The sequence below is a fragment of the Polyodon spathula genome, chromosome 11 (genome assembly GCF_017654505.1).
Source record: "Polyodon spathula isolate WHYD16114869_AA chromosome 11, ASM1765450v1, whole genome shotgun sequence".
NCBI lineage: Eukaryota > Metazoa > Chordata > Actinopteri > Acipenseriformes > Polyodontidae > Polyodon > Polyodon spathula.
In genome coordinates this window covers 32,763,743-32,789,969 of record NC_054544.1, presented here as the reverse complement: position 1 = coordinate 32,789,969, position 26,227 = coordinate 32,763,743, and the positions used below count along the sequence as shown (strand labels likewise).

The 26,227-nt window shown below is 37.9% G+C and overlaps 2 protein-coding genes across 3 annotated transcripts in view; one reads left to right on the top strand and one right to left on the bottom strand.

The window, feature by feature from the left end:
• The window catches only part of LOC121322965 (voltage-gated potassium channel subunit beta-1), a 54,302-nt gene extending 33,431 nt beyond the window's left edge, over nt 1-20,871 (top strand). For both annotated transcript variants that reach the window (XM_041263627.1, XM_041263628.1), the window contains exons 4-14: nt 1,654-1,733; nt 3,587-3,631; nt 7,140-7,184; nt 7,906-7,949; nt 11,660-11,746; nt 16,325-16,410; nt 17,071-17,191; nt 17,834-17,928; nt 18,268-18,388; nt 18,636-18,724; nt 19,112-20,871. In XM_041263627.1, coding sequence (XP_041119561.1) covers nt 1,654-1,733; nt 3,587-3,631; nt 7,140-7,184; nt 7,906-7,949; nt 11,660-11,746; nt 16,325-16,410; nt 17,071-17,191; nt 17,834-17,928; nt 18,268-18,388; nt 18,636-18,724; nt 19,112-19,201 — 903 coding nt within the window. In that variant the 3' untranslated portion in view covers nt 19,202-20,871. The remainder of the gene's footprint in view (nt 1-1,653; nt 1,734-3,586; nt 3,632-7,139; nt 7,185-7,905; nt 7,950-11,659; nt 11,747-16,324; nt 16,411-17,070; nt 17,192-17,833; nt 17,929-18,267; nt 18,389-18,635; nt 18,725-19,111) is intronic.
• A 272-nt stretch (nt 20,872-21,143) lies between these two features.
• Nucleotides 21,144-25,496, bottom strand: LOC121322966 (translocon-associated protein subunit gamma). The gene is made up of 5 exons (XM_041263630.1): nt 25,071-25,496; nt 24,186-24,312; nt 23,920-24,018; nt 22,936-23,067; nt 21,144-21,648 (listed from the first exon to the last, which is right to left on the bottom strand). Exons 1-5 carry the CDS (start codon nt 25,201-25,203, stop codon nt 21,582-21,584), a joined length of 558 nt encoding a protein of 185 aa, XP_041119564.1. The 5' UTR covers nt 25,204-25,496; the 3' UTR covers nt 21,144-21,581.
• Nucleotides 25,497-26,227: the final 731 nt, after the last annotated feature.

Genomic DNA, 26,227 nt, shown 5'->3' with positions numbered 1-26,227 from the left:
AAAATATGATTGCAATGAGGGTGTCCAAAAGCCCTACTCTTCAGATGGCTGGATTACCGTTTCATTGATTTGGACATGTCCTGGGCCTCTGACCAGGAACGGCTTCCTAAAATGTTAAACCAAGGTTAACCCAATCTGTAAAATGTCTGTTTTGACAAAACAGGCTGCAGTAAGAGTGATTATCTTTACCTTGAAAAGAATCTTAAACCATCCAGCTGTGAGTCCCTTCCCTATTTCAGTGGTCTTCATTAACATGCTTGTTACCTTACTAAAGTATCGGTAAATCAACTAACTGGTCAGACTTTGGTTAACCTTCTATATTTCTTAGCTGTAGGGGCCAGGCTTCACCTGCTTTTCTTTAGCTGGTCAATTTAAAATAAATTAAAAAAAACACCTCTGATTTCACTTTCTCCTTCTGTGTGCAAAATTTCCTTTAGATTCAATGGCCAGTATGTAGTAGTAGTAGTATAAACCAGGGTCATTAATGTTTTGCTAAGGAAGGAAGGTATGCTAACAGTTGTTTAAGTCAGAATCATATGGTGATGTTCGTTAAGCTGGAGGCAAGATTCATATGCAGATGGATGCATAGTGTCAGTCTGGGTCCATAAGCATCTGGGAATATTGCTCCAGGCAAAGTTCTTATGCAGTTTGTTGTATTTGTTGAATTTACATCCAGCGAAAATGCTCCCACTGCACGATGAATCACTGGGCTGTTACAGTGCAGCTTTCATTATAACAAAATGAATCCTGCAGTCTATTCAAAATAGATGAAGACTTGGAAAACTCTTTGAATAGAAGTGTACTATAAAAAGTGTGTTTGTGTCATTGACGTAAATACACGATAAAGCTTCAGAACATGAGCAGTACAGATTATTGTGTGGCCTTAGTCTCAAATTCAGACTCTACTGTAATCAGGCACGCAATATAAATCAGGCTTGGTTGCTATGGAAATAAAAGAAAGATGCTGAATAATATATTTTATTTATTTATTTTTTCATATAGCACCTTTCATAGTGGACCATTGAAGGCAGATTAGGAGAAATATTATAATGACAATTATGTTTTTGTAGTAGAATAAGTTAACATTGTTTATATAAAACATGAGTGTCACAATCTGGAACTGACAGCTACATTTTAATATCTATTTTAAGATATATCTGTCTTCTCTGAGAGTGTTAATTGTCTAGGTCTTTACCATCAATAAAGGCTTCCAGTTGGTATAAACCTTCCCCTGACAAATGAACCTTAATCTTTGGAGACCTGGTACAATGTATTGTTAACAGAATTGGAAGTGTATTATAAATTGATTGTCCGTAGGGTGTAAGTGTCGGATTTGGTAACTTACTATTGACTGGTTTTAGGTTTTGTTTTTTAATTCCAAGCAAATACAATGCTGGAGTGACACAACAAATTCACTTAAGATCCTCGCAATTATCTGTATCATAAAAACTGATCTAAACAAATATATTTCAAGTCAGCATTGCTCAGGGGTCATGACTGTGAGGTAATAGATTCCTGTTGATCAACAAGAGAAAGAAGATTGGAGCACTTTCAGTGCAGTAGAGCATCAATCTCAGCATAGCTCAGAAACACTGAATTGGGATGCTCCGTTCAAAAGAGCTCAACAATCACTTACTCATTGCTTTTTCACAGGTGGCTGAACAGCTAATGACAATCGCGTATGAAAACGGAGTCAATCTTTTTGATACCGCGGAGGTCTATGCAGCTGGCAAGTAAGTGGGATACATCATTAAAAATTGGTTTAAACAGCAAACTTCAGACCATCACATTAGTGGTTTAACCTTGAAAATTTGAAAATTATTCAACCATGTAAGATTTTAACCATCCTTGAACATATTTCAATATACTGTATATATAAAAAGTGCAAAAAATGTACATAACATGAATAACCTACAATTTGTAGTTTTTTAAAAGCAATAAAATTAGATAATATACAATATAAAAGAATAAAGGAAAATAAATGGATACATAGACTCAATGATGCATGTAGGCTTAAAATAGAAAGAAATAGTAGATCATAACATCATAACCAATGTAGTAAATGACACCATAAACACATTAATAGATTGAAATAGAAATAAGTGAGTATAGTTGCCATGGCATCAAAAGCATATACAGTGCCTATAAAAAGTCTACACCCCCTTTCAAAATGTTCACCTTTAGTTTCCTTATAGCCTGGAATTAAAATGCATTAAAATAGTTTTTTTTTTCATTTATCTACACATCCTACCCCACAACTTCCAAATGAAAAAAATGTTCTAGAAATTTGTAGAAAATTAATTAAAAATAAAATCTGAAATAGCTTGGTTGGATAAGTGTCCACCCTCCTTGTAATAGCACTCCAAAATTAGCTCAGGTGTAACCAATCACCTTCAAAATCACATACCAAGTGGCCTCCACCTGTGTTAAATTGTAGTGATTCACATGATTTCAGGATAAATTCAGCAGTTCCTGTAGGTTCCCTCTGCTGGATAGTGCATTTCAAAGCAAAGACTCAACCATGAGCACCAAGGCGCTTTCAAAAGAACTCCGGGACAAAGTTGTTGAAAGGCACAAATCAGGGGATGGGTATAAAAAAATATCAAAGGCCTTGAATATCCCTTGGAGCATGGTCAAGATGATTATTAAGAAATGGAAGGTGTATAGCACCACCAAGACCCTGCCTAGATCAGGCCGTCCCTCCAAACTGGATGAACGAGCAAGAAGGAAACTGATCAGAGAGGCTACCAAGAGGCCAACGGGAACTTTACAAGAGCTACAGGCTTTTATGGCCAAGACTGGTCAAAGTGTGCATGTGACAACAATATCCCAAACACTCCACAAATCTGGCCTTTATGGTAGGGTGGCAACAAGGAAGACATTACTCAAGAAAGCCCACCTTGAATCCCGTTTTGAAGTATGCAAAAAAACACTTTCTGTAGATTCTGTAGCCATGTGGCAAAAAGTTTTGTGGTCTGACGAAACTAAAATGGAACTTTTTGGCCTAAATGCAAAGCGTTATGTTTGGCGCAAACCCAACACAGCGCATCACCCAAAGAACACCATCCTTGCTGTGAAGCATGGTGGTGGTAGCATCATGCTATGGGGATGTTTCTCATCGGCAGGGACTGGGGCACTTGGCAGGATAGAATAGAAAATGAATGGAGCAAAGTACAAAGAGGTCCTTGAGGAAAACCTGCTACTCTCTGCAAGAAAGCTGAAACTGGGATGGAAGTTCACCTTTCAGCATCCTAATTTAAACGCATAAAACTCTGAGTCACTGACACAACAAAATGTGAAAAAAGTTCAAGGGGATGTAGACTTTCTATAGGCACTGTAGTTTAAATTTTAAAAAAAGCCTCCTTAATTCAATCCTTCAGAGTAGTATAAAATTATCTATTTAAGGAAACGAGTGAATTGAAACATGCAGTTCCATTGTATAGTCTACAGTGCCCTTCACATACTTCAAAGATGAATCGTGTTTGCCATGGACCTATCAGTTTGTGTAATGCGTTACACGGCCTTTTGTTTGCACAAAGCCAACGCAGTGCTGTGAATAATGAAGTACTGTTTTTGTGTTTTCTAGAGCTGAAGTCATATTGGGGAATATCATCAAGAAAAAAGGCTGGAGGTACATAAATTGTTGTTTTTGTTTTTACAACAGTGTGTGTTTTTGTGAATTTGGTGGGAAGTAATTGTCAGAATTCTCAGAAAGGTCACCCAAAATTGTCTTGGGTATACACAAATATTGTTCATTGTAAGGTAGCCGTATAAATCCAAACTACATTTTCAACTTTGATATATATATCTGTTAGGTGAAGCTTCATTTTATTGTTTATTCCTGTTCTGCACAGTCTGGTAAATGGTCCTTTAACGGTAACCATAGTAACGGATGCTCTGAACAGCAGTCTGAATTGCAAGTTTAAATACTGCCCTGGTCCAAAGTTAGAATTATTGCGAATTATTCCGTCGTTATTCAAGATAATTAAATCAGCATTTCAGTTATTTTTGCTTCTACAGGCGGGGCTATAAGGTAGGAAAAAAATCAAAAATTTCATGAAGGCTAGTTAACTCTGGCCTCAGGAAATGAAAAATACATTCTTTTACTGCAAATATGCCTTTTCATGGAATTTGTAATTATGTGAAGTTAAGGATTACATTTTCTTGCATTCTAATCACTACATAACAATAAACAGCAGCTTCTCTTTTTTTCTCACTTCCTTGAGCTCTATGTGAAATGTTACAGAAAGCAGAACATATCCTTCCTACAGGTGGTCAGAGCTGGCTGATGCAAAGCTGCTGCTTAGCTGGTGAAGGAAAGATATTCTAGAAAGTATTAATGAAAAGGTTGAAACATTTACTGGCATGGGAAAATCTGCTTATTCTTTATTTTGTCAAATGCAATAAGAGGATAGAGTCTGTCAGCTTGAGAAAGCTGAGATTGCACTTCAGTTTGCTTGGTGTCAGAAGTGTGGTTAGGCACATTTTAATGTACAGGTATCTGGTTTGGACTTTAGGAGCGTTGTTAGTATTTTCAGAATTCAATTACATCCCAATTTGTACCAGTCTCCTCCAATTAGTTATTTTTTTGGTGGTCAGTTTTCTAAAATGACCGTTCAATTCACACCAGAAAGAAAGTGTGAAATAATTTATTTGTACTAAACAATGACCAGTAAAGACATAACTTCATATCAGATATTGCCCTAATAAGAACATAAGAAAGGTTACAGACGAGAGGAGGCCATTGGGCCCATCTTGCTCGTCTGGGAGTTAGCAGCTTATTGATCCCAGAATCTCGTCAAGCAGCTTCTTGAAGGATCCCAGGGTGTCAGCTTCAACAACATTACTGTTGAAGTTTACACCCTGGGTATGGCATTTGAATGTGAATTACCGTACCAGAATGCAACAGAACTAATTCCAACAGAGTTATGTACTTATATTTATTCTTTTGACTTTTCTAAAATGAACGGTTTGGCCGCTATACAGTTGCTGCTTTTGTGCAAGACAATTCTTATTTGATGTAAATGGGGCAGAAAATGGTACTGAGGGATTTTTTTTGTTCATTTTTTGTCACAAAGTAGCTCTTTATTATTTCGCTCACATATACACTTTAGGGAACATACCCTTCAGACAAGGACCTTTGGTTGCTCCGCAAGTAGAGAAGTCATCTGAAGGTTTTCATTAAAACTCTCTAGATTGGTAGTGGTAAGATCGGTAGTACCTATGAGAGGATATGGGGGATATAGGGGATCTGTAATGAAAGCACTTTATTTTCATTTACCAGGAGACCTAATAAAATGTAGATAGCTGTGATGTAACACCGCAAAACTGAATCAGTGTTGGAACAAATTAGAACCAGTGCTTTTAAGCAACCACCCTAAAGATTTGGAGTACGCTTTGATGAGTCTCGCATCATCACTGCTTTAATCAACTTTACTTGTACTGTATATATATATATATATATATATATATATATATATATATATATATATATATATATATATATATATATATATATAGACACACACACACACACACACACACTGAGTGTACAAAACATTAGGAACACCTTCCTAATATTGAGTTGCACCCCCTTTTGCCCTCAGAACGGCCTCAATTCGATGGGGCATGGACTCTACAAGGCGTCGAAAGCGTTCCACAGGGATACTGGCCCATGTTGACTCCAATGCTTCCCACAGTTGTGTCAAGTTGGCTGGTAATGGATCTCTATTCCGAATAGCTCGTTCCATCTCATCCCACAGATGCTCAATTGGATTGAGATCTGGTGACTGGGCAGGCCACTGCAGTAAGCTGAATTCACTGTCGTGTTCGTGGAACCATTCCTGGACAATTCTAGCCTTGAAAAAATCCAGTAGCAGATGGATACACTGCTGCCATGAAAGGATGCACCTGATTGGCAATGATGTTCAGATATTCTGTGGCATTCAACCGTTGCTCCACTTTTATCAAGGGGCCCAATGTGTGCCATGAAAACACATCCCACTCCATCACACCACCACCACCAGCCTGCAATGTTGACACGCAGCATGATAGATGCATGTACTCATGTGGTTTTCTCCATACCCTAGTCCTCCCATCAGCGTGAAACAGTAGGAACCAGGATTCATCAGACCAGGTAACGTTTTTCCAATCCTCCAGTTTTTTTTGTTCCTTAGCCCACTGCAACCGTAGTTTCTTATGTTTTGCTGAAAGAAGTGGAACTCTGTTAGGTCGTCGGCTGCCATATCCGATTCGTGTCAAGGTACGACGAGTTGTGCATTCTTTTATGGGTCTTTCGGCACAAATGTTGTACTGGACTGTCAGTTGAGTAACTGTAGCCTGTCTGTTGCTCTGCACAATTCGTGTCAGCCTCCTTTGGCCTCTTTCATCAATGAGCCGTTTTCGACCACTGGCCTGCCGTTGGCTGGATGTCCTTTGGGTGGTGGACCATCCTTGATACGCACGGGAAACTGTTGAGCGTGAAAAACCCAGCAGCGTTGCAGTTCTTGACACACTCAAACCGGCGACTACCATACCCCGTTCAAAGACACTTAAATCTTTGTCTTGCCCATTTACCCTCTGAATGGCATACACACACAGTCCATGTCTCTGTTGTGTCAAGGCTTAAAAATCCTTCTTTATCCTGTCTCCCTTTCATCTACACTGATTGAAGTGGATTTAACAGGTTACAGCAATAAGGGATCATAGCTTTCACCTGGATTCACCTCGTCAGTCTATTTCATGGAAAGAGCAGGTGTTCCTAATGTTTTGTAATATGTGACAAATATTTTGTGTGTGTGTGTGTGTGTGTGTGTGTGTGTGTGTGTGTGTGTGTGTGTATATATATATATATATATATATATATATATATATATATATATATTTTATATATATATACTGATAAGTGAAGAGAAGTACATATCCAACTACCACCTTCTTACTATCACTATACTATGTTTACTTTTGTTTGCAAATGGGCTTCTAGTTATTTCTTCTGTAATTTGGTTGCATTCTGGGGTTTGAGAATGCGACATTCTGGGGTTTGAGAATTCCTTTGAACATGTCAATCATGCTGTGAATCCAGCTGGAAACCTAGGTTCCAATATTAATGTGATAATTGTGTTGTTTTCTCTGTGCAGGAGGTCAAGTCTTGTGATAACCACCAAGCTGTACTGGGGAGGAAAGTGAGCACTTTTTTCATTACAACAGTTGTGCCCTGTATACAGTATGACTGTGTTTGTGTTTTTTTTTTTTTAGTCCCTATAAATTACTCAACAAAGTTATAATAAAATGCAGCCCACACATACAAGAACCAGAAAGTGAAGAGGGGTATGTCCAACAGGACAAGCAGAAGGGAGAAGGGAGCTTAGGGGTGTCCCAGTAATGTGCAGGAGGGGCTGGCCCATGTTGTATGAGATTGATGCATATCTGTGGGGATGCCTTGAATCCACAGTATGACCCATATGACCACACACACACACACACACACACATTGCTTGTGCTTTGAAAAAAGATAAATCTGACCCATATGTCTGTTCTTCTAGTATTAAAAAGCTGTGCTGTTGGAATAACCAATCACAATTGGTTTCTGTTTTTCTTTTTCTTTTTTGTTTTGTTTTTAAGAGCAGTTGTTTTTCCAGTCAGTGAAATCTGTAGTTCTTTGCCTTGAAGGAGCAGAGATTTATGTTTCACAGGTATGAGACTGCAGCAGCACAGATGATGTGTAAGTTGTTTCACAGTCTACACAGGTTATTTATAGTTATTTGCCTTTGCGCTCTCTTCAAACTACATTTTTTTTTGTCTGTTTCCCCAAATGTTAATCTCGTGTAGGCAATGTTTTATTCAAATTCCTTTTTGTTTTTGATTTTTTTTTTTGTTTTTGTTTTTTTGTTTGTTTTTCTCCAGAGCAGAAACAGAGAGAGGTCTTTCCAGGAAACACATTATTGAAGGTACTGTAGCAGACATTTTTTTAATATTGTTTTTTTTTTTTTTTTTTTTTAAACTCTATTAAGTTTGTTCCTTTTTAACCTGTGCCTATATAAACCATTTCAATGAAGCAGAAGCAGATCTTAATACTGCCAGACCAGACATGCTAAATCTTACTTGTTTGGAGTTATCAGTCCTAAAAGAAAGGAAATGCCAATGCATTTTACTAGAATATTATAAATCTCTCTCCTATTGTTTAATCTCATTCGTTTGGATAATCTGGCCTTGGCATCTCTGCTACCACCTTGAAACATGGCAATCTGCAGCCCTATTTTCACAGTGTCTTGTATGTATATATATAATATGGAGGTAAATTCATTACCTCAAAGTTTTCTGAAATTATTTTGGTTGTAACAAAGAAGGGTTTAAGGTTATTAAATTAGTTCTTATTTCCATTCATTGGAACAAAAACTAATAATACAAATAACATTTATAAATTATATTAATTTTTTTTAATAGGTAAATAGGAGGGGGCATAAATAGACTAGAGTTACTATACAATAACTAACCATCAACCAAAAATGAAAATCTATTAGATAATCATTCGTATTTAAATTTATATGCATTAGTATTGGTAGTTGGTTAGTATTATTAGTAATATTCGTATGTGGGGGGATAAGATATAATGCGGATAGAACCAGCACATATTACGCATGAGGTCGATAGTGGTACCATACAACGTAAAATCATAATGGTACCAATTTGTAAACATGAAGTTTCAAGGTTGTCCCCCCCCCCCCCCCCCCCCCCCAATAAAAAGCTTGTAAGATTATTATTATTATTATTATTATTATTATTATTATTATTATTTAAAACACCAGACTGAATCTGTGCCAAATTAAAGTCAATTAATATCAAAGTTAAGGAAAACACCTTTAACTAGAAATACACAGAATGGGCCCCAATATACCCCTTGTGTTTTTACACCTTCATGCAATTAATTCATAACAACCAACGGCCTGGTTGATTTCAGCTATAGTGAGATGATACTAACCTTTTTATAAAGTTCCCTTCCCCTTCCAAAGGAAAAAAAATAAAAAATTGCTACAGTAGTATTTAAGGTTAAAGAGTTTAAATGAATGTTACAGTTTACCTGGTAAAATTTGATTTCCATTTTATGAATGTAGGGGCCTGAACCTTCTGCCCATTATTATATCATCTCCTTTGGCAGGCTTTCCAAACAGGCTGCCCCTCAGCTGCCATTATTGGGGTTGCTTGATTGTGAGTAAATATTTGACAGACACACTGTATAAAATTCAGTCAGGTGTTGCTGAAAAATGCTGTAACATTTATAATAATAATAATCATCTCACCTAAAAGATGGCGTACAAGGAGATTAAGTGACTTGCTCAGGGTCATACAATGAGTCAGTGGCTGAGCTGGAGCTTGAACCAGGGACCTCCTGGTTATAAGCCTGTTTCTTTAACCACTGGACCACACAGTCTCCTTAGTGGTGCTAATCTATTGCTGTGATTGACAACACTGCAGTGCTAATATTATAATATGAGACATTGTTATTGTAATCCTTTAAATAATCTCACAAAGTAATAGGCAACTGCCAGTTATTATTTACAACTGGCCTAGATCTGATAGAAAGGATTTAAGTAATGCAACAGATACCTTAGTAATCTTTAATTGAAAATGTGGGAAATGATCAAAACATTACTTGAATCAAGTCAAGAAATGGACTAGGGAACAGAAAAAAATCCAATATCCCCATGAAAGTGTATTAAAAATTATGTGCAGTAATGCTTAGGACAGTTTGTTTTTGTGATCCCCATACTCCAGTTGGAAAACAAGACTAAAACCATACCAAGAAACACAAATAAAAAACCTTGAATATTAGTTGCAAAGCCTACAGTGCATTCCATAATTTCTTATTCAAGTTTGAAGGTGATTAAGCATGTGTTTATCTGACAAAGAAAATGGCTAATCTTTCCGTCATGCAGTATTTATTAAGGGTTTAACTCATCCACAGTGTGTAGACGCTTACAGCTTAGTGAGACTGGAGGATGGGAGCAGGCAGGGGGGGTTTGTGCTTCAGTAATTTCAAAGAAATCGCTCCATCATTTATACTATTACAGATCTAAAAATCAACTAATGCAATGACCATGTTGTAGACTGTGAGTCAGGGAGAGTAAGAATCTAATCAAATGCATACCACAACCTAGCAATGCACAACTTGAGCTGTGTTATTCACAAGCTATGGTACCCTCATTGAGCTCAATCAGTGCTCTTTTTGATCAGCCCATAGTCTTTACAAAACTGAAACAAAACTGAACCAGGTAACTAACCAGGTAACTACAGACCAGTAAGCCTGACTTCTATGTTATGCAAACTTATGGAAACTATAATAAGATCCAAAATGGAAAATTACCTATATGGTAACAGGGTTCTGGGAGACAGTCAACATGGTTTTAGGAAAGGGAGATCGTGTCTAACCAACTTGCTTGATTTTTTTGAGGATGCAACATCGATAATGGATAATTGCAAAGCATATGACATGGTTTATTTAGATTTCCAGAAAGCTTTTGACAAAGTCCCGCACAAAAGATTAATTCTCAAACTGAACGCAGTTGGGATTCAAGGAAACGCATGTACATGGATTAGGGAGTGGTTAACATGTAGAAAACAGAAAGTACTGATTAGAGGAAAAACCTCAGAATGGAGTGTGGTAACCAGCGGTGTACCACAAGGATCAGTATTAGGTCCTCTGCTATTCCTAATCTACATTAATGATTTAGATTCTGGTATAGTAAGCAAACTTGTTAAATTTGCAGATGACACAAAAGTAGGAGGAGTGGCAATCACTGTTGCAGCAGCAAAGGTCATTCAAAATGATCTAGACAAGATTCAGAACTGGGCAGACACATTTAATAGAGAAAAGTGTAAGGTACTGCACGCAGGAAATAAAAATGTACATTATAAATATCATATGGGAGATACTGAAATTGGAGAAGGAATCTATGAAAAAGACCTAGGAGTTTTTGTTGACTCAGAAATGTCTTCATCTAGACAATGTGGGGAAGCTATAAAAAAGGCTAACAAGATGCCCGGATACATTGTGAAAAGTGTTGAATTTAAATCAAAGGAAGTAATGTTAAAACTGTACAATGCACTAGTAAGACCTCATCTTGAATATTGTGTGCAGTTCTGGTCATCTCGCTATAAAAAAGATATTGCTGCTCTAGAAAGAGTGCAAAGAAGAGCGACCAGAATTATTCCAGGCTTAAAAGGCATGTCATATGCAGACAGGCTAAAAGAATTGAATCTGTTCAGTCTTGAACAAAGAAGACTACGTGGCGACCTAATTCAAGCATTCAAAATTCTAAAAGGTATTGACAGTGTCGACCCAAGGGACTTTTTCAGCCTGAAAAAACAAACAAGGACCAGGGGTCACAAATGGAGTTTAGACAAAGGGGCATTCAGAACAGAAAATAGGAGGCACTTTTTTACACAGAGAATTGTGAGGGTCTGGAATCAACTCCCCAGTAATGTTGTTGAAGCTGACACCCTGGGATCCTTCAAGAAGCTGCTTGATGAGATTTTGGGATCAATAAGCTACTAACAACCAAAAGAGCAAGATGGGCCGAATGGCCTACTCTCGTTTGTAAACTTTCTTATGTTCTTATGTACTTTACTGGCAGTTTTACTGTTTATGTCTTTATTGCAGGGTTAAAAGGCTCTCTACAGAGACTGCAGCTCGAGTATGTAGATGTTGTCTTTGCAAATCGACCGGACAGTAATACCCCAATGGAAGGTGAGTGGGACAAAAGTTTTACATCACCCTATAGAATTAACTCATTTTGCTTAATAAACTCGAATGCAACCGGCTGAAATAATGTTTCGCTAACATATTGAATTGCATACCACTTTGTAGTTTTCCAATATACTGACTGAAAAACTGACAATTTAAAATGTGACATTTCCAAATCTAACTTGAAATATTGTACTACTATTATGGCTACCGATAGACTTTTGCAATAAAATTTTGTATAGTTTCTTTGATTTACATTATGTTAAATAAAAGATCTAAAGTTTGAAAAACCGCTCAACTCCTTTTGTACTTTAAGGGGTTAATTTACTTACTGCTTACCCCTCCAAACCATTGTAAGCCAATAGGATTGCTTTCTCTACAAGAATAGACTCGTCAATGACTGCTTTTTTTTTTGGGGGGGGGGGGGGGGGTTAGGAAATTGTGTTGTCTTGTAAAACCTGTCTAGTCATTTAATGATGTTCCCTATATAATGTAGAGAGATGTTTAGTGTCACAGTGGCTATGCTAAGAAATCATAATGAGACCAAGCAGAGTATCCCACTTACGGTCTTCCACTGCTTGACTCACGGGAACAGATTCCATAGGATCCCTTCAGCGTTTTACATTCATTTCTGCATATGAATAAACTGTGATAAATACTGTGAAGGGCTTAAGTTGCCCAGCCAAAGGAAATCAAAGTGCTGTTGTTGAGGCCTGTTCCTTACAATAATGGGCTTAACAAACTTTTTGTCTAAGCTAGGCGTTGCCTTTACACACAGCAGCAAATGCAATATAAAGTAATTCCAATTCGATTGGGATTTAAGCAAAGGCTGTCAACATCTAAATTCATAGTGGACAGCAGCTGATATTTAGAATCAGAGATCATGTATACCTGTACAGAGGACACCTTGTATCCAGATTCATATAAACATCAGGATAAAGGGAGTTACCATCAATCAGATATAATACTGGTGGAAACTGCTGGGGGTGGGGGGGAGGTATGGGCGGGGAGTGGCGGCGATAGCAGGGGGGAGGACGGGGGGTGTGGGTGGGGAGAATGGGGGGGGGGGTGCGGGAGAGGAGGGGCGGGAGCGGTGGGGGTGTGCTGTGCGAGTGGTGGGGAGAGGGGGTGGGTGGGGGGTGGGGGGCCGGGTGGAGGAGAGGCGGAGGGGGGGGAGGGATGGTGAGGGGGGGAGAAGGTATGGGGCACCCCTCACTTCCCCACCCCCCCCTCCCCCCATAGAACTCCTCTGGTTCAGAAAAGGAGGCACTTATTATAAATAAGGGTTGGAGAAAGCAAAGTCTATATTTGTTATGCAGTTTTCTTATCATTTCTTTCTTCGAGATATGTATGTGAGAAAAAGCTATCTTGTTTCTTAAGAGGTTACCCAAAGGCAGGAGGCAAATGTATTTGAAAACAAAGCATAGAATAGACAGATGATGCAAACCAGTCAAATTCTAAAGAGAAATGAAATCATGGAAATAATTCTTCCTTTTGGCTTTGCTACGTGCATCATGCAGGTCACTTGTTCTATTGCAACATACCATCTTGCCCTTTTGGTGGGGGTGTAGAATGTGATGCATTGGAACACATTTCAATCTCTATTAATTCACTTATCCAAACCTCCCCCGCAGACAGCTCTGGATGCCTTATGTGGATCATCTTTCAGCAGCACGATTAGACACAGATTAGTACACATCTCTACCTTCTACTGCTTGCTCATTGTACACATGCAGGAATTGCAAGACCTGAGCGTAAATGTTACTGCTATTGATTTAAATGTGTCTTCACACAGTGACCCTGAGGCTTCCTCAAGCTGTACCACAGGATTCAGATTGCATCTGTGTCTTTGTTACTCTCACCAAGGAATCACTGAAAACAGAGAATGAGAATTGTGTTTTGAGAATGGTTTTGATCACAGCAAAGTTGAAGTATTTGCTCCCTTCCTGTTGTCAACAACAGTGTCTTCCTTCAGTATGCCTTTTTATAAGAGTTCCATTACTGCTAGTTGTCTGTTTATCATGTGTGGATGATGTCTAGCAGTTCTCAGGCATTTACAGTACTTCAGAGAGATTTGTTATTTTCTCATTGAATTTACTTCTTCACTTTGGTGCAGCCAGGATCAGCTACAAACTTTGACGCTGGGACCCATCCAAGACCCAAGCACTCTGTTCTCAGTATCTGCACTGGCTACTTACTGGCCATAATATTGCAGCATTCTGCCTGGCTAGAAGGAAATGTTTCAGATCCGAATGGTTGGTTTTGAAAATGAAGTGAAACATAATTAATGTCAGTTTAAAAAATTGCTATGCAGAGTGTTTATCTGCAGGGTGCTGGACAAAATAGATAAAGAAGGTAAATAGGATGCATTTGTAGCACACACTTTGATATAAACGGACTGTCCATGTTTATTGACCATAACTTTTGAAAAGCCGTGCGGTTGGTGTGTGAATTAAAATGAAACAGAACCAGATGAAAACCATACCCTGCTCTGTGCTTGGATGATGGCTTTTGTGAGTTCGCACTGCGAGTTCCTTGACGTTCTTTCCCAGCTAAGCAATGTTCCCCAAGCTCGTGATGTCCTTCTGATAGTTACACACAACATGAAAATGTACACCTGCACCTACTTTCCTACTCAAAATGTTCCAGTGGGTGTGCATTCAGAATCTCAATTGATTTACTATGGTACTAGAGAAAGGTGATTCCTTTTTTCTTTTTATAATCATTTCACGTACATCCACTTGTCCATATAATGAATTAGTCCTACTGGGCTTCATATTCCAGAGCAGCCGATGCTCGGGGAACAGGGGGCAAATATGTGTTATAATATTTCTGCGTTTCATAATCTCCCAAGTATTTTATATTTAGAGCATGAGTGGGAGGATAGAGTGGTTCAGACATTCTGGGTTTTTTTCTTGGTGTTTGTGTTTTTCAAAGTAATTTGTTTTACTAATAGATTTAGCACCAAATACCTTAAATATCAGGCAACAGGATGCAAGCTAGCATAACAGAACTGTTATACATACTTACATAGTCTAAATGTGGACCAGTTTTCGTCTCCCAAAATGTCAAAGATACAAAACCAAGTATTTGAACTAAAGACACATCTTGTTTCAGTCTTACTTTGTAAAAGTATCTGTTTGTTTTTCCTTGTACAAAAAAACAGTGCTTGAAATGAGGGGGTGGGGTCTCACCCCACCCCTCCCCCCCCCCTCACCGCATGGCGCTCCATGAGGTACTCTGAAACTCCCTGACCATTCAATATCTGTCTCCATGTCCACCTGTCACTCTTTCTCTCTCTCTCCCTGTTGGATCACGACTTGACCTGGACCAAGCTGAGTGGGGAGTGGGGAGTGTGTGTGTGTGTGTGGGGGGGCTCTTTTACCCACAGATATAAGTATTTTTAAGCCAGTGCATATTTAAACCCAATAGAATAATACTTGGTTAAACATAGTATAATCTCTTTATGATTTAAATTAGACTAATGAAGGAAAGTGTAGTGTTAAAAAAAAAAAAAAAAAACTGTTCACCAACCAGATTTTAAAAGAAGTAAAAAATGTTATTGTTTGTGGCAAGGCATTCTAAATCCTTTCAATGTAATAGAAAGACTAAAGATAACAGCCAGGAGCTTGAAGGTCAGTATATCACACAGATACATTGGCAGCAAAGCAGGTGTATAACCAACCTGTATCTAAGACAGGTTTGTAAATAGCATTGCAGCAATGGTTTTAATTTGAATAGTTTAGAGTCGGAAGGTCTTTGTTGGAAAGGGGGTGGGGCAATACATGTTTTTACTTTTATTATGACTTATTTTTGAAGGCACCGCTTGTGGTAATGTTTGGGAATTAAGGTTCCCTTGGCAATTAAAACATACTGTATATTTAATATAAAATAATCGATAGAAAAGCAGTCAGTTGGCATGATCAACAATAAGAAACAATCTGGTTTCAGCACTAATCAAGGTAATGTTAGTTAGTCCAAGATTAGTGCTAGTCATGGTTTGTGCAACCAGCCGCAAAAACACTGTAAAGTTGCAAACTACTAAGAAACTGCCTGTTAAAAAAAAAAAAAAAAAAAAAAAAAAAAAAAAGTTAATTTAAGACCTCTGTTTATCTTAGAATGTGTTGATCATCATAATGAATGTATCTCCATATTCAATAAGTTGACAGCTGCTGTGTGCTCTGCTGAGCAACGTTAGTGACTGATCTTTGTTCAGCATTACTGCAGCACAAAAAAGGTGAAAGCTCCCCCTTGTGTTTATGCTGAGAATTGCTGGTCTATCTTGTTTAATGGGGAATTGAAGCCATCACGTTTGAATAGCAATTTCTGGAACCAGCATGCTTTCATCAGGCTTAGGACATTATGTACTGATTGAAAAATAGTTCAAAATGTATGCATTCTGCTTTCATTGGTATGTATGTATGTATGCATGTGTGTGTGTGTGTGTGTGTGTGTGTGTATATATATATATATATATATATATATATATATATATATATATATATATATATATATATATATATTAGCTCAGATTTAAATATTGTTTTACACTGTTTGTTTAATTTTTATCTTTTTATTTAGAGATCGTTAGGGCAATGACATACGTGATTAACCAGGGAATGGCCATGTATTGGGGAACATCCCGATGGACTGCAATGGAGATCATGGTAGGATGCTAAGCCTGGCACATGTGTGGTCAGTGCACTTCTGGTACAGCGCAGTATTAAGAGCCCTCAGTCCATGATCCCCCGAAGGTCCCCCTTTATCAGGACCAGCCCTGTATTTAATCCATTTCATTCAGTCTCTTTTGGTGGTCATGGAGCAGACCATTTACTTTAACATAATATTCACATGCTTGTAAACCTGCTTTTTGTTCTTTCTCTCGCTGGTGATCCAGTTATTGCTGATTGACTGTAGTATCAGAGTTTTAATTTTAAACTAGATAAAACATCTTGAATAGACTAGGAAACAAATCTACCAGCCAACTCCATGACTATGAGAGACTTGTTTTTTTTTTTTTTTAAATTGCAGAAGAAAAAATCTACACTTTAATCCGTTTTACAAGCTTGAGTTATTAAGGCGATAAATAATATTATCTCAGGTGACATCTATGGTTTCCTGTTGTTCCAGGCGGCTGATATTTGTTTAAATCCATGCTAATGTGCGATTGAATCGACGTTAAAGGGAAGCTCAGTTGGATTTAACAAAGCGAGAGCAATTCCTGGGGCATCAATAATTCATTGTAATAAACAGTGTGCCAATGTGAAGAGAGATGCATAATAAAGTGTTGATATTTGTAACACTGAATTCATTGCCTTTTGTTACAGGAGGCCTACTCAGTAGCAAGGCAGTTCAATATGATCCCACCAGTGTGTGAACAGGCTGAGTATCACCTTTTCCAAAGAGAGAAGGTTGAGGTACAGCTTCCAGAGCTCTACCACAAAATAGGCAAGTCTGAGTCTCACCTAGCATGTGTCAAAATACAGTGTCATATCTTCTGTGAAATACAGTGCCACCTGTTGTCATTATCCTTTTGCAGCTGAATTTTGAATGTTTCTGATACTTTCATCCAGAATAACCAGTTTGTTAAAATAAAATGAATTTGAAACATTTACAAAAAAAAATGATTGGGCATAGGCCGAGATGCCAGGACAAGCTTGGAAGGGTTGTTAACCAATCAGGTCACTGGATTTTTACAAATCTTTTGTATAATACCGAGTGTAGCCTTACAAAGGTGCTCTGTAATGTATGCTGAATACTGTAAGGCCATAAATGTTTGTGAGCCTTTTATGTGTTTTTTCACTTATTAAAAAAAAAATTATAATTATGGACCAAAATTACATTTTATGGGTGTGATTCGCCAAATATTCATGGTTTTACAGTATGCTATTTGGCCCCACCTAGTAGTGATATGTGCTGAGTTTAAACTGTGTAAAATAAAATGTCACTTGTGACATGAGCCAGATTCAAACCCAGAGCCAGGTAAGCCCTCACCAAATGCGTAGGTCAGCTTCAAGTATTCAGGTAAGCAGTACTGAATCTGTTTTTCTAATGTGAAAATGAATGGTGATATTCTGAACATTTTTGCAGGTGTTGGCGCAATGACCTGGTCTCCTCTAGCCTGTGGAATCATCACTGGCAAGTATGAGAATGGAGTTCCAGAGACTTCGAGGGCTTCTATTAAGGTACCACTCGTTGTCATTGGCTTGTTGAAAAGATCGAGTTCTCTTGTGTCAATAAATGACTCAAAACTAATCAGGAATTCCTGATGAAAATAAGGAGTGATTCAGGGAGGAAATGTATTGTCTGCAAAGCTCAAATTACTGACGTAGACTTGACTGAGCATGCATGTCCCCCAAGTTTAAATGGTGCTGCATTTGATCAGATAACATTGTTTTATACAGAGCGATTTGCATTCTTTTTAAATCAAACCCTTAAAAAATAACCTAATATCAGCGTAGCTATGTTTGAACACATATAAACACATTCTAATACTGAATTTCTGTAATGTTGTATATCCATAGTCCTACCAGTGGTTGAAAGATAAAATTGTGTGTGATGATGGGAGGAAACAGCAAGCTAAACTGAAGGATCTTTCGCTGATAGCAGAACGACTTGGATGCACATTACCCCAGTTGGCAGTAGGTAAGACAATATTTACAGTCGAGACCTATCCATTATCAAGGATTCCCATTATTTAAACATAATCCTGTTGTTACTAATGGGGGGGGACCCTCCATGCAGGTATAAGGATGGAGAACATTGAACAATTTTTTAGTAGCAGGCCATTCAACTGCTTGTAATAAAGTTCAAAGAGCTGTCTCCAGGGGGTGTTAGGGCCTGGTGTCATTCCAAGTGCTTTGTTTATCATCAGCTGTTCTGATTTCCTCAGCCTGGTGTCTACGTAATGAGGGTGTAAGCTCTGTCCTTCTGGGAACATCCAATCCAGAACAGCTTACAGAAAACCTTGGGGCTATACAGGCAAGTGGCATGTCCTGAAATGTTTCCAAAGTTTGGGAATTTTAAAATGAACTACAACAGTGCATTCCATATGGCGAGGCAGACTGCAGATGAGGGATTTAAGACTGCAGATTCAACCTCTACCTTACAAGTGTCAAATATTGGTAATTTAGGAATCTGACAGGCTAAATAGCTCCTGAAGCCACATGTGAGCATCATTAGCTAGTGCCCCCATCCCATTTCACACAAACGTAATTGTGTGTAGACAGCTATTCCCTGAAATACTAACTTCCTTATTTTTTCAGTTACCCTTAACAAAAACGATTTGGCTTATCCCTTTTCCCAGCACAATACGAATGTTTTTATTTACCCCTGTAAGACTCATCTGTTGCTTTGGACATTTTTCAGGTACTTCCAAAGATGACCTCTCACATTGTAGGAGATATTGACCATATATTGGGGAACAAACCATACAACAAGAAGGACTACAGATCCTAAAGTGAGGAAATGGTGGCTGATTAAAAAACAAAAGTACCCAAATTTACACCACCTGATCAGTATCTGGTCATTGCAACTCCCAGCTATCCTGTGCTCAGTCTGCAAAATGCTGGGCTCCTGTAGATGCATGCTCTCTCTAAAATAAATGTGCCTAAATTATAAAAAGCACATCTCAAAAGATTAAAATCTAATCGATAGAACAAGGATATTCTTGTATTTTCTTAAATCTATAAACTTCTTATACTGCAGTTGGCTTCTTTTCATTATCACACAATGTAAAATGTAAATATTTAATAACAGCAGAAATGTTTCTTTGCTTGTGTATACTGTAGCTATGAAAATTAATATTTCCTTAGACGCTACGGTAGGATAGTATTAGACACACCTGTTTTGAGGATGTTAAGAAAACAGTGAATCTGCTTTTCTGGCAGTGGAGGGGACGTTGATTTACTGATTGCTTTCCCCAGTGCAACATTGTTATTACAAAATAAGTTACAATCAGTCATAAAATGGCAATCAGACCAGACAATGGAAGAAATTCATTAACCCTTTCATCTATTGCAGCAAGCTTTGTACATCACAGATGCAGAAAACAAAACATGAAAAGCTTGTCATTTTAATTCTATTAATACTATGTCTATTATTAATGTGTGTTGATACATAAGATAAAACCGACCATATGTTTAGCCTGCGTAGATTAGAAATCTGCCTTGTTCTAGAATGGTTTTCCTGAAAGCTGCAGTATGGATTGTTACTGTAGCAGTGAGAGTGTATCAGAAGCATCGATATTAAGAACCCAAAGACCAACTTTATACAAATGTATGAATAATGCTTGTTTTCGGGCTTTTGGCCAAGCAGTACTGCATGTTGAGGTATGTAGATGGTTCTTGCAAAAGTAATTTAAGGTTTCCTGTTAGAATCATTTTAACCTTCCCCTAAGGGATAACTGAACCACATCTTGCAGTATTTATCATATAGCACACAGTAGAGATGCAATTGTATATAAACTTTGTTCTGTAATTCATACAGCAGCACATTGAGCAAAAGTGGATTTCAAGCTTTACAGAGCACCCTGCTGTTTAAGAGACACTTTTTTTTTTAACCTTTGCTGTATCTTGTGTTGTCATATGCTTAAATTAAAACTGAGAAACATGTTCCCTCCTAATTTAACCCATGATGTGTGAAACAAAAATATAACAGCAATCAAGATTGTTGAAATAATGTGTCTCCGATATGGACAACAGTTACAGCAAAGGTTAAAAAATGCTCTTGTAAACACTGCAGGATGTTCTGCAACACTAATAAATACTTTGTTATTTGAATACCTGGTGTTTATTTATTTTTTTACATCTCTTGTTGACTTGTGCTTATTTAAATACTTTAACCATAATCATTACCATACTTGCCCCATTTACAGTTTTGGAGCAAAAAAATAAGTAACAAAAATAATTTATATCAACTGTCAATACCTTGAGCAAGCACATAGAAAATGTCACTGGTTATTACATATTTCACAGAAATAGGGTTTGCTACATTTTTAGATTTTTTGCTCATACATATAGTTAAATATTTTGGTACTTTCAGCCTACTATATAGAGTGCCTTGATTGAAAACTATTTATGCCAGCATAAATGAACGCTCTGTGGCAATGGTAGCTGACCTGGTTTCCACCAGACAGACAATGCAAACAAGTGTTAAAAAGTGACACTGTTCCAGTTTTTTTTTTTACACAGTTTGTAAAAATAATATGACTAAGCAAGTAATTTATGTGCGGTGTTTCTTCAAACACTTTCAGGTCTTTTCTTTAACTGCAACACGTATTCCATTAATATATTCAAATAAAATGAGCGATAGCCTGCTGCCAGAGCTGTCAAACTGTATATACATTTGAGCTGGATTTAAATAAAGAAATGCACAATGATAATGCTTGAGGCTTGGTTTGTTTCCTTTCACAGTATAACCCATTTATTGGTATTGATTGTCATTTGTAAAGTTTATGCCTGTGTGCTCCTTTTTTTTTTTTTTTTTTTTTTTTTTGAGGTGTTTGTTTTAGTTCCAGTCTTTCATGTTTACTGAAGTCTACTGTGAAGAGTAATTTAATGTGTACACTTATTTCTTGAATGTAAAACTTAACCGATTTTACCTTTTTATTGTTGGACACCCGCTGTATCCCTGTTAGTCACATACACACAAAAAGGTTAACTGAATTGTCAAAAAAAAAAAAAGTTTTATTGTGAGGTTTTCGGCTCTGTATATTGAATTTAAAGTCCAAATCAAATTTCTGTTCAAAAACCTAGTCTCAGATGAAGACATACACCCTGAATCCACCCCACCCAACTGTATTGGCCATCATATTTCTCTGAGTGGCTGCACAAGTAGATTACTTGGAACCTGTAGACAGCAAGGCAATCAGTCCAGAGGAAGCACTGATCGACAGGATGTAATTTCTGGAGGGTCTGTCAAGGAAATGCTTACTAAAACAATAAATATATATAAATAAAAACACATACCTCATGGCAAGATACTAAGCAACCTTCCTCCTAAACCATGTGGTAGCACAAAAACCAACGCAGCAAGCCAAGACAGATTTAAACCACTCACGGCTCACCCTTCACTCCATATTGCAATGCTTTTACTAGGAAATCCAGTAAATCGATTTTTTTCTCTTTTTTTAACCCAATGTATCAAAAGCTACTGAAAAACGTTGTGTGATTGAGCTTAGTGCTGGGACAAACGCAGGGTTTTCATGTTTGGATATTCGCTCGCAATTTAAGTATTCGTTCGGATATTTGTTCATTTTTTAAAATGTAACAAAAGCCATTACATTGCTCTGAACACAGGCAGAGACTGCACAGCAGCAGGGGTGTGGGGCGTGGCCCATGTGTGTGCCTTTACAGCAAGACCTTACAATATGTAACAACTGAAATTTTAGTTTAAAACATTAAGTAAATCAAAAACGGGGAAATGTCATTGTAAAGTGATGGGGGGGGGGGGGGGGGGGGGGGGGGTTTTGGGCTTTTATTAAAATTCTCTCGTTTATTACATTCCAGGTCGCAGTAAAATATATATAATATACAATCTATATAAAAATCACTACACAACATTTTCAGGAAGTTGGGTACTGTTTGAGAGGCATTTTAGAATGACGTGCTTGCCTTTTTTCTGTCCCATGAGATTCTGTCTCACACTAAAGCAGCATAACACATTTTGTCCCATTTGGCTTTCTATAGAGAACACTCCATGCACGCGCATAATCTGCTTTGTTTGCTTTTTGCTGTCAAACTTAAGAGCTGCTGTGTTGATTCTGATTTTTAAATAAATATTTTACACACCCACACAGTGCCTATAGAAAGTCAGTGTCAGTGCCTCAGAGTTTCATGCATTTAAATTAGGATTTTTTTCCACTTATCTACACACCATATTCCACACTTAAGGTGAAAAAAACTTTGTGAAATTATATATTAAATACAAAACTGAAAGATCATAATTGGATAAGTCTCCACCCCCTGAGTTAATACTTGGTGGAAGCACGTTTGGCAGCTATTACAGCTGTGAGTCTGTTGGGATAGGTCTCTACAGACTTTGCTTCTCCCCCCCCCCCCCAATTATTAGTTAGAACATTCTGATATTTGTCCAAGTACTAACCGAAATACAAGGAACCAAAGAAATACATGTTTTACCATACTACAGAAACTCTATAAAAAGGCCTGCATAAAACCTGAACAAAAGGATACACTGTGGGGTTGAAGCTCTTCAGCAGAAAGAATGAGGCGACAATCACCAGGACTAGGAACAGCGTGTTGTTATAGAAGATGGAGAAGGTTGTGGCTTCATAATCTGCTACCTCGTTTTTCTTCCACAGGATTCTGTTAACACAAATAATGTTACACATGAATCTTTGTCACACCACAACATTTTGCTTACTGCAACTAAAGTGACATCAAAAGACACAGTTTATAGTTCAGACACAACCAAGTATCCGCACTCAAAACTTAATTAAAATCTTTAACTTATTTGTGTAACATCAAGACTATTGACTAGGAGAAAATGGATAGCAATAGCTACATGGAGAAGAGTGTATTAAGGTCATTTAATTCACATGTAAAAGGTTTTAAGCCTTTTGTATTACAAGAAAGCCAATCACTGGAATATTAAAAGTGTAATGTTACAATTAATTTAGCTGCTTATATTTGTCCTTCAAGGCTTCTATTTTATTTTTCACTCTTTCAATAAGGCAAAAAATCAACCACACAACAAAGCAGACAAACAGTAAACCGGTCCTAGTCTGGGGTATGCCCACATATCATCTCTACGGCTTATTTCCACACAAGACACCGAAACTATATTTTGTAATTGAGGTTGTCTCTTTCAAAATAACTTGGAGCTGAAAAGGTTAGGCACAATTATATTCTGCAGCATATATTATATGTTCTGTTGTACCTACTGAATATGTAGCCATCGTCACAAAATGACACTTTAGATATAAAATCTTAGGGCAATTACCATAAGCTGTCACAATGTCAATCCTTTAGAAGACCCAGTTCCCAGAGTACAGGATGCAAAACTCAATATGAATCACCCCCACTTTGCAATGTGGGAGTCCTGTTCTTCATGCAAGGAATCGCAGCAATAACACTCCTTAGATTTCCATTAGTTCTCAATTCTAAAGAGACAGGCACAGTTACACAGTTGAATACATGTGGGTAACAGAACAATACCTTTCATCCTTCTCCTTGCGAGACATCTTCCTGTTATCTGCCTCAGAAAGTTTGCGAGTGACTTCCTTAGAAACAGCATCTTCTCGTTTCTGGGCAACTCTACACAAAAACAAAGATTTAAAAAACACATACTGGTATGCATTAATTAGCTATAAAATGTTAGTTGGTTTATACACAAAACATCTTAGTTTTTACATTTCATTTGCTAATCAGAATCAAGAAAAAGAAAAGTGTGCAAGTAATGCATAAATGTCACAGAGACTTACTTGTGTTTAAGGACAAATTTGACATTTTTGTAGGCAAAGGCAACCAGGTAGGTGCTCACAAGAGTCATGACACTGTAGAGAACTGCCGACTGGACCAGGTCCATGTGCCATATCCTCCAGAATAGCCCTGGAAATGAGGGGGGAAATAAATAAAATAATTGAATCAGAGGTAATCTGCAAAATGCAGTATCATATCAAGTACTTAGACAGGGTAGGTAAAGCATCTGCTCAATCTTTCATGTAGTGCTGAATGGACCTGGATTTAGTTAAAGTCTGAGGTATTCACTGTTTCTCTAGTCAAAACAATTATTTTGTTTGTTTATTACAATACCCAACTGGTAATACCTGCAACTCGAATGTTGACGTGTACTAACCGTGACTTTTTTTAAAAATGTATTTAATAACTTTCTGTATATTACCTATATTGAAATACATCATCAGTAATTATCTTCTCTTCATTATCTCACGGCCATGTATATTTCCTACTCAACACCAAACCGAAGAATGCTTGAGATTGTGCTGCGTGGCAAAACTCAACCAATCAAATGATTATGTTCCCGCAATTTAAACAAAACCAACTTTACAAAAAAGAAGAACTTTATCATCATTACAGTAATCCAACTCAAATTAAAACATACAATAAAATGCAGTTAAAAGGTCTGACCCAAGCAGAGTCCATTCAGCGACTCAATGCCACATCACCCAAACTGCTGCGGATGGTCGTACTACTAGTACTGCAGCACTTACTACTAGATTTTTGCACCGGATATAAACACACTTAAACGGGTACCTTCTAATGTAGCATTGTAATGTAATGTAGCATATTTTAGGTAGCAAAAACGACGTAAACCCCGTGCCCATATACGGTTTGAATGAAGTACTTACAGATGGGAATGGCTGAGACGATGAGAGCATTGCCGTAGAAAAGCGCCGTTGACTTGGCGGACAGATTCCTGCTGAAGTCCTGCAGAATCAGGTCTTCTTCAGACTGCTGTTTGCTGCTGCTTTTGGGAGCCATGCTAACTGTGCGAGTTTGACCGAGCTTCAGTCTGCTAAATACTGACACGTCTGACCTAGCACAGAATTCTTAGCGGCACCGAAGCCTTTGCCTTACGCCTCGTCAGCACAAAACCGGAAGAGAACAATTTACGACAAAACAGACTTGCGCAGTGCCACTTCGCAGAAGCCGGGAGCTGTAGCACACAGGAATATACCCTAGTAAGTGCCCCGAGGGCATTACATGATTTTTAATGGTTACGTATTGGGTTAGGGTTGTATGGCCTCAAGACACTTTCTGTCGGATATTCCGTGCTGCGCCAGGACCTTCATGGACGCCATATTGTGAGTGGCAATAACCCCATGATAATGTATATATATAAGATATAGTATATATATATATATATATATATATATATATATATATATATATATATATATATATATATATATATATATATATATAATTTGTGTCAGTACAGAACATCTGCCCCCTGTGCCACCGTTTGGTATCCTGTGCAGAACATACAAACTGAGGAACATTACACTGAATCACCGCTAGGTGGGGCATTGTAACTGTTAATTCCCTTTCAATTTGAAGATGACCAGCAAACATCGTTATGGGATACACTCCTGCCTATTGGTAGGTGTCACTGAGCTCTTTCTATTAAAGCTGCCGATAGGCCTCCTCCCCTCAGTGGCCCCCTCGTCCCGCCTCCCAAGGGTACTTAACCCTCACGCAGGGGAGGCTCTCTTCACATTGTGCTGAAAGTTGGCAGTCGCCACTTTTCCTGGAATCAGTAGTTTAAAAACTTGTAGCCTTTTTATTCTATTTCTGACTATCAGCACCTACTCGCTCTGTGTGTCAGGCACCTTCTTTCTGTCTGTCCATCTTAGTACAGTAAGTGTTATTGTTTCACCCTTTCTTGCTTCGGAGAGCACTATTACTCCACGGGACCAGGCTTGCCATGTCCCCGTTGTCGAGTTAGCCCATCGGCCGCCTGTGGGCTGCGGTTGGGCCGTGTTTTGATTGTAGCTATGTGTCC